General features: G+C 40.7%; 1 protein-coding gene across 1 annotated transcript; it reads left to right on the forward strand.

Moving 5' to 3' along the window:
* The first annotated feature begins 67 nt into the window (after positions 1-67).
* EPCAM (epithelial cell adhesion molecule) lies at positions 68-4,428 on the forward strand. Its single transcript, XM_009869852.1, has 8 exons — positions 68-155; positions 604-844; positions 1,110-1,175; positions 2,405-2,468; positions 2,838-2,939; positions 3,104-3,298; positions 3,666-3,707; positions 4,387-4,428. Exons 1-8 carry the CDS (start codon positions 68-70, stop codon positions 4,426-4,428), a joined length of 840 nt encoding a protein of 279 aa, XP_009868154.1.
* The last annotated feature ends 4,595 nt before the right edge of the window (positions 4,429-9,023 follow it).

Genomic DNA, 9,023 nt, shown 5'->3' on the forward strand with positions numbered 1-9,023 from the left:
GGGTGGGCTCTCAGGGGCGGGGTGGGAAAGGGAAAAGTGCCAGCTGCACCCGAGGGAATACGTGAAAATGACCGTCGAGTTCCTAGCAAATAATGGTGGCGAGGAAGGAGAGCTTCTTCCTGGTCTTCCACCTCAGCTCGTGATGGAAGATAAGGGTTTAGGTTTCCTCCTTGTGTGGATGTGTGTGTGCGCTTACGCTGATGCGGGCTTCCCCCATTCTCCTAAACGTTAAGTCTCTAACAGCGAGGGTTTCTCGGGTTAGTTTTTACCTTACTTGTTAGCACGTATCATGACTTGTCCTGTAAATCCAGAGGTGAAAGAGCCTGGTTTCAGGACCTTACTCTTGGTTTGAGCTCAGTGAAGCTGTGTATGCTCATCGCGCTGGAAGAAATAGGTGGCTCGACTTCTTGTGCATTTGCCTTGAGGAGCTGCTGCTCTATCCGAGTCGTGTTGGCTTTACTGACTACCTACATGTCAGACACTTGCTCTTCTTTGTACTGGTTTCAAAACAGCTTGCTTCTGATGTAACCTTGTGTTTTTTATAGCCTGTTTTGAACATGTGTGGTCTGACGCTGCATAACGTGACTTTCTGGTTATTTTTAGTGACTTCAAAATGCCTGTTGATGAAAGCGGAAGTAACACGCTCGAAATCAGGTCGTCGCGAGAAACCAAAAGATGCATTTGAAGATACTGATGGCCTTTATGATCCTGAGTGTGAAAATACTGGTGTTTTCAAGGCGAAGCAGTGCAATGGAAGCACCTGTTGGTGTGTGAACACAGCTGGTGTTAGAAGAACTGACAAACATGACGCAGACTTGAAGTGCAATCAGTTAGTCAGAACGATGTAAGTCTTTCAACACAGTGTGCTGTGAAGTGAAAACATTCCTGTCTTGACGTTCTGCCCTGTAAAGGATTTACTTGCTTGAATGATGTGCTGGGGATGAGTGAAGATAGAGTAATAAACACTTGATTACTGCTTTTTTCTCCATTTAGAAACAAGGAGACATAGAAGAGGTTTTATTTGTTTTTCTTTCGCTGCTCTGTTTTTAGTGTGTTATATTCTGTGCGCGTGCTTTTAGAATATTCATTGTACTTGCCTGTTATTTCAGGTGGATCATCATTGAAATGAAACATGCTGAGAGAAACACTCCTCTGACTGCTGAATCTTTAAAGAAGTAAGTGATAATGTCTTGGCAGTGTCTGCTTTCACTACTAGATATCTAGTTTAAAAGTATCATCAAACCCGCAAACTCATTTATAAGCCATAGTAGAAGTGACCTATAGATCATTTATTTTTATCTGAAATAAAATAGCTGCTAATGAGATTTACTTCCATTCAATATTGCTACATTTTTTTAATAAGTCAATATACTGAAGTAAGTGGAAGGTAATAAGGTGAAACTGTCTAAAAATTAACCTGACAAAGATCGTGCAGGGACTGCACAGAAGCAGTATGAGAAAACCAACAATTTAGCAATTTTTTTGACAAAAAGCCCTCCTTCTCTCTGTCAGAGGTTATATAAAAAGAAAAATGTGCTTGTAGTTATTAGATTTCACACACCCCCCACTGGAACAAAAGCTACAACTCTCCAGCTCCTCTTCTGAACTCTCAAAACTGTTCAAATGCTTCTAACACTGTAGTAGTGTATCTGGGGTGGGGTTTTTTGGATTTTTTTGGGTTTTTTTTTTTTTGGCAAGTCCATCTTCACTGTTAGGAATTATAAGAGAGCTCTGGTGTAATTTAATGAGAGTGTACTTGCTTTGTTTGAGATTCAGATGCTTCTTTTGGTCATGGTTGGTATGGTGCTGCATTTTAGACTGGTGACCAAAACAGTGCTGATAAGATTGTTGTCACTGGTGTTTTAGCTGTTGCTGCACAGTGCTTTCGTGGCGTTGAGGCCTCCTCAGGCTCTCACTCTGCTGCCCCGGTCAGTAGGTTGGGGTGGGCAACAAGCTGGGAAGGGCATGCAGCACAGAGAGCCGACCTGAATTGACCAGAGATAGCTCGTATTGTACAACATCGTTTTTGGCCGTAAATATAAGGGGAAGATTTTTGTGACTAACCACTGCTCAGGGACTGGCTGGGCATCGTGCTGCTGATGGCGAGTGATTTGCATTGCTCCGAGTTTTCAATTTCGCCCACTCAACCTTTTCACTTAATAGACTGTGGTCTTGACCCATGGGGGGGTGGGTTTTTGTTCTTCCTTTTGCCCTTTAGATGCTCTTCCCAGTTCTGGTGGGGAAAAGGGAGTGAGAGGCTGGGTGAGGGCTTTCCGACAGCTGAGGTCAACCCACCACAGAGAGACTGCAGAAGAAACCCCGCAATTATACTAGTTTTCCCTGATTCTGAAAATAGATATGTAAAATATTATTTTTAATAGCTATGGCTTTAATATCCTTACAGGTTCTTCAGGGAAATAATTACCAGTCGTTACATGCTGGATGGACGCTATATAGCCAGTGTTCTGGTAAGAGGCACAGAGTTTTATTTGATTGTGAATAACTTTGAAAACTTGTTTGACTTATGCATTACAGCATGAGTCTTATTAGAAGCTCTCAAAATAGTGACGTTCACTGAGCAGCTAGCAAGTAGCTGTGTCTGAATTGAAGTACTGGGAAATTTTACATACTGGTCTTAGTCTGTAGCTGAATTCTTTGCTTCACCAAAAATAGTGAAATTTGAATTGTACTGTAAACAGTTGGCTTGAGAACAAGAAGTACCATAAACTTCACTCAGGATGTGAGTTCACAAATTGGATCATAATATTTTACTGTGTGTTTGATAGTTGGATTTAAACTAGCTCCTTCTTAATGCTGTACTGTTGGGTTTTTTTCAGTATGAAAAGCCTTACATTACTATTGATTTGAAGCAAAATTCCTCGGACAAATCTTCTGGAGATGTGGATATAGCTGATGTGGCCTACTACTTTGAAAAAGATGTAAGTCTGTTGTGGGCAAAGTTTGCCAGAGACTAGGTGTGGGTATTGTATTGCACTGCATTCACTTGTCCTTCACCGTGTACTGACTAAAGGTGTTGCGGTGCCTAGGTGAATCCCTATTACAATGTGAGCTAGCAAGTCACTTTGTTCCTGTGTGTTCTTAGGTAAAAGGTGACTCCATCTTCCATAGTAACAACCTGAACATGAGTATTGATAATGAGAGGCTGGAATTTGAGAAGACGGTGGTCTACTATGTTGATGAAATTGCACCAGAGTTTTCCATGAAGTCTCTGACTCCTGGCCTCATTGCTGTCATTGTAGTAATAATAGTAGCAGCAGTTGCTGCGATCGTTGTTCTGGTAAGTTCTAACAAAGCTCAGAATGGATAACGGAGTAAATTGGGAAATAATGACATCCCAGGGTAATTGGACTCTGATAAAAGTGATCTTCCTGTTGAGACTTGGAAGGTGGGAGAGAGGTGATGAACACACACCGACGCTGTTTCAGATTATGACTGAAGGGTGTTGCACGAAAAAAGTATCAGGACAAACTCCGGAGGTAAAGGAAGTACTTATCTTGCCTCCTGGTTTAAAGTGGTTGGGAGTGGCAGACAGCTGCTTGTGTACATTGCTTTGGAAAGGATGAGAAAGGGGCAGCTTCAAATTTGGAGTTTTGAAGTCACAGGCAGATAAACTTAAATAAAACTTTACAATCATTCTCTTACAGGTCCTCACAAGGAGGAGAAAGGGGAAGTACGTGAAAGCAGAGGTAATTATTACCTGTTTATGGTGTAGGTCCAGGAGGGACGTTAGTCAGAATCCAAAAATTCCTCTAAGTTTGCTCTAGGTTATAAAGCTTGCTTTGGGTGCTTCAGATAGTTCAAGGAGACTGGAAAGTATTCAAACTAACTGGTGTTCATCTCTGTATAGTTCACCGTGTTCATTCTGCACTCATTTTGAAGATGCTGGTTATCTGCTCTGTTTCTCAGGGGTGGGAGGCGGTGCTGACAGCAAGTACTGGTTTTACATATCTATAGCCGGTGCTGGCCATACAATCGACAGGAAATACCGACAGCCTTGTTCAGTCCTTAAGACCTTTAGCTGAGGTATTTCCGTGGAGCTTGTGGTGTCTTTTGAAGAGCTGCTTTCCAATGGAAAAGTAACAAAAGGTTACTAGTGCTTGATGCTTCACCCCAAGCATAGAGCTTTTTGTAAAGGAATCCAAAGGATGTTGCAGCTAAATAGTGACAGTCTGCTCCCTGCACACACCTTAGCAAGTGCTGCTTTTTTTTCTAAAAGTAATAGTTAAAAAAGCTTAAGGTCTTGGCGTGTTTGATTCTGTTAATGTTACATCAAATCCCTTCGCTAATGAAAAATCCAGGATGTTCTTGGGTTTTACGTTGAGAAGTAGCACAACTATTCATCTCCTCCTACCTCCTCCCCACCAGGTAAAGGAAATGAATGAAATGCACAGAGGACTGAATGCATAACTAAATCAGCTGAAGACAGAGTAAGAGTCAAAGAAGACGACAGAAACATTGGAGGCATGGATCTTGACTCTTAAAAGATTCCTTCTGAAAGGGACGCAATTGAGTTCAATTATTGTTAAAACTCTTAAGAGCCGAGACTGGCAACGTTGCTACTACTTCTACTGTTTGTTGAGAGTTAAATCTTTAATGCCCCGTTTTGTCTCATCTAACTACTGCTCCCTGATTTTTTTTATGATGAAATGAGTTCACAACTGCTGTTAGTAGGGCTTTGGAGCATACATGCTTAAATGGTTATTTTACCCATGTGGGAGGTTTTATTGGAAATAGTGATTTTTGTAGCCATGTCTCCTGTAGAACAAACGTGATGTTTTTATGGCTGTTTGTACATATTTGAAGTTGCTGTAACTTTTTTATGACTTGAATTAATAAAATTTTGAAACGGGCTTCTAATTCTTCCATGTTGAAGTGATGGTCTGCTAAGTTAGCGTTCTTAGAAATTCATGTGTATATTTCCTTAAAACAAGCAACCTTGGCATAGAGGGAAATATTCTAGAACTCCAATTAACTAAGTTTGTATTAACCATCTACTCTTAAAGCTGTGAAAAGTTAATGCCTTATCTAACAGGAGTAAAATGGTAAAATACAGATTGTTTGTATGAAAAATAAACATGCTGTGAATGTAGTGATTTCAGGAATGCAGAGACTGCTCTTTTCAAATGCTATGGAAGTATTTATAATAAAAGAAGCCTGTAACCTGGAACATGTCTGGTGCAGGACTGGGGGTGGAAAGCTGTGGTATCTGCCACATATCCCAGCCGTGCAACAATTTTGCAAATCATGGTAAAACTGCTGTTGGCAGTTACTGTCCTCGAGGCTGAACAAACTTGCACAATCTATCTGCCTCCCAGAGAGGAGAAAAGAGGTTGCTTTGGCAGTTGGTAGTTTATGTGATGTATATTAACCAACAAGGAAACGTGTGCAGTCCATGCAATATATTTGGCTTATAAAGGAAATACTGTGACTCCTGTTGCCAAAGAAATAATGAGATACAAGATAAGGAACTGAATAACAAATCTAATTATTACTAATGTGTTTGTTTTGATCCCTCCTTAAAACAAAAAGTAGGATAAACTAGTGCGATATTCATAAAATTAAATGTGAAACGTAGGTTAAGAGTTTAGCTCCTGCTAAGCACAAAAATCCTGAAGTTGAGAATTCACTGGGGTGCTTTGTAGCAGTGACAATGTCTGTAGTGCAGTCCCTCCCTCTGTTGGTATATGCCACTCCCTTTCTCCCCAGGTGTGCAGGCAGTATGCTGAATTTCATACAATTCTGCAAGCTGTTAAATCAACAAAGCTTTGTTTTCAGTAAACTTGCCTTTTTTTGAGCCTGGTGTAGTATTACATCCTCTGATTCTTCACTTTATCCTATACTTTCTTAAATGCCTGCAGTATGGTATCCTTGCCATTTCCTTTCTTCTCCCTGAGATAGTAACGTTGCTGTTTCCTCTCCTCTTCCCTATGGTCCCCATGCTTGTTTCAGACCTTCTTTTTGGCCTGTGGGATGGAAAGGTGTCGAGTGCTGTGGCTGGGCTGCAGCTACACATGTGCTGACTCGATGGGCTGGCAGGTGCTTGCTGTGTGGCCTGGACCTTGTCCCAGGTGGATTGTTTGAAAATCGTGTTCTCCCTACTTTTCCCACAGTAGACAAAAGGCTTTTAGATCTCCTTCATTACTTTTTTCGTTTTTACCTAACGGAGCTTTTCATGTTGGATACTTGCACAAACTTGGTGTCTCTAATACAGTCTTGTCAAATTTGACTGAAACTAACCAAAGGGTTAGAAACCCACAATGTTTACAGAAATTAATTAAAAAATAGAAGACAGTTTAACTAAATCCACAACTAAAAGGATTATGCTATACCTGTTTCTAAACTCAGTTACTATGGCACAAACATGATGCTGCTCAGCTCTCAAAACAGTGGTCATGACAGCTTTTTTTTTTCCCCTAGTTTCCTTTTTCTTATTGACTTTCATATTGGGTTCTGTTTTGTTTACTAAACACAGCACTCCTGCAACAGTCTAGCTGTATAAAAAATGTGTATTTATGGGGAAATGGAAAAATACGAGGGGGACAATAGTTGAGAAACTAGTGTATAGGCGTCCTGCAGCTTTATTTTGCTTTATGGGTTTTTTTTATAGCTAGAGGAGACTAGTATGCTGAAATAAAAAAAAAAAAGCCACCAATTTAGCGTGAACTCTCCACATATGCATGTGATGTTTCTTCTCATAGAGTAGTTTTGAACTGCTGGCAAAAATGATTGCTATTGAAAAATAATACACTATTACACAGCAAAATGCTACATGTTCACTATTTTAATACTTTAAAAGTACTTAACAAAGTTACAAACTAAATTTCCTGTAAAAGAAACAAACCAACAGACCATAACAGAATAGTACTAGTCATTGCATAAATTTTTGACAAGCTAAATATTTTACTGCTTCCATTTGGCTAATTCTCTAACTTCCTTCTGTGAAGGAGCATGTTTTTTAAGCTGAACATTCTACACAAAGTTGTGATGCCATGCCCCCTCTCTTTTAATGTAATGTCACTTGTGATAATAGGAAAGGCACACTGGAGATTTATTAAATTATTTGAGGCCAAAAAAATGAGACCTTTTTTAGAGCGAGGCGATGGACACCAACCACAAGAAACTATAGGAGTAACATTTATCTAAGTGCCTGTGTACAACAACATGGAAAAATAGTGTTTGTATAGGCAAGTGCAAATCTGTTCCTTGTGAATTATTACACTAGCATACATATATTAATTATTACTACTGAGCAAAGTGAAATAAATGTTTATGCAGAGAGGATGAGGGACTTTGTAGAAAAGGATATGCAAATTACATATTTGAGAGAGCATGACCAATAAAGCCTATAAAACTTTCTTCCAAAGACCTAAGTAATCCCTACGCATAGTTTCCACAGCTACAAAATGAAAGGTCGGAGTGTTGCGTACCTAGGGTCTGTTGACACCGGCATGCTCATTATGCTCCTAAACAATCACAGTGAGACTGGTAAGAGAAATAATATTGTTTGTGAGCCACGTTTATTTATATCCTCACCTGCTGGACTTTGATGGTTGCCATAAAGTACAGTGTGTTTATGTTACTGATTGCTTGAAATACCCCAAAAAATAGTCTAGGAAACCAAAAATACTTGTGTCTCTGCTGTCCCGGTTTTACAATTGCTGGTTACTGAATTCTAGCAACTCCCAGGAGAGTCTGCGGCCTCTTATTAATTACAAAGGTCCATCACTGGGCACACAGGCAGTCAGGGACTGCTGTGGGGGTGGCTGGTATGTTGGGAATAGTTGGGCCCATCTCCAAAGAGTTTTATGAACTTTGCTAAAATCTGTCTTCCTTGTCTTAGCGGTGACGTGCAACAACAGATGATCAGGCAAGGGAAGCAGGAGACCTGCCTGGTTGAGCAGGGAGCTTCTGGAAAAGCTCAAGTGGAAGAAGGAAGTTTACAGTGTGTGGAAGGGACTGACCACTTGGGAAGATTACAAGAATTATAATTGTAATTTAATGAAGACGTGTAACCAGCCCAAAGGAGAATGAAGGAAGCACTGCCATGTGCAGCAATTACAAGTTAGCAGATGTTATTTGATCTCTTTTGAAGGTTTCAGTGAGGTCCCTGGAGCCCACCTCCACTCTAGCTGTTCACCCAGGACACTTTTTTCCTTCTTGTCCTGTCTTCTGCCTTATCTGTAGTTACCGGTATATACAAAGACAAGCAGTCCCAGCTATGCATAATGTATATATTTTGGGCTGATCTGGTAATATCACCTCTTGGCAAGGTTGTGTCATTGTGAGTGCCTTCAGAAGGCTATGTATTTGCTAAATGACAATTATTTAGGCTCAATTTTCATACATGAGAACGGCCATAAGCAAATGCTTTGGTGGAGGGAGGTATCAGACCAGATAGTTTAGCCACTTCTGAAAGTAAGATTAGTTAAAGTACACTTATTCATACTGAAAATAAATCTAACTGCCCTGCCAGAGCTATGTCATTACAACTGTTAATGGAGATAAGAGGAAGATTTTAGGCAAGAACAAAGGTGTCAAAGCTCTAGTGATCTTATGATTTGCTTTTTCCTTCCTAACTCACATGAAGGCAGACTGAACTTTCTTCTTCTCCAGGAGATCTGCCGTGATCCTTAAGTGAGCATGTTTGCAAAAGGCCTTTGAAGGCCTTTTCTGGAAAAGCTGTGTTACCTCAGGAGTACAGGACTGGGGTTTGGATGGGGAAAGCTGAGGTGGAGGTGGGCAGCCCAGGGTGATACTGGGCAGGAATGGGGCAGAAGGGGACACACAAAAGCATTCCCCATGGAGGGAGAGCATACGCATGGCAACACTTTCAGTCTGAGGTAACAGGGTGGCCTCGGTGATGAAAGGATAGTTTAGCATGAAAACCCGAAATAGTCTTTATGTGGGCTTCTGAGGGCCTGTTAGAAAGCACCTCTAGACACCAAGAAATATCAAGATGAGCACCAAGTGGAAAGAAGAGAGAAGTCAGGTGAGAAATCTAG

The sequence above is a fragment of the Apaloderma vittatum genome, unplaced genomic scaffold, assembly GCF_000703405.1.
Source record: "Apaloderma vittatum isolate BGI_N311 unplaced genomic scaffold, ASM70340v1 scaffold45355, whole genome shotgun sequence".
Lineage (NCBI taxonomy): Eukaryota > Metazoa > Chordata > Aves > Trogoniformes > Trogonidae > Apaloderma > Apaloderma vittatum.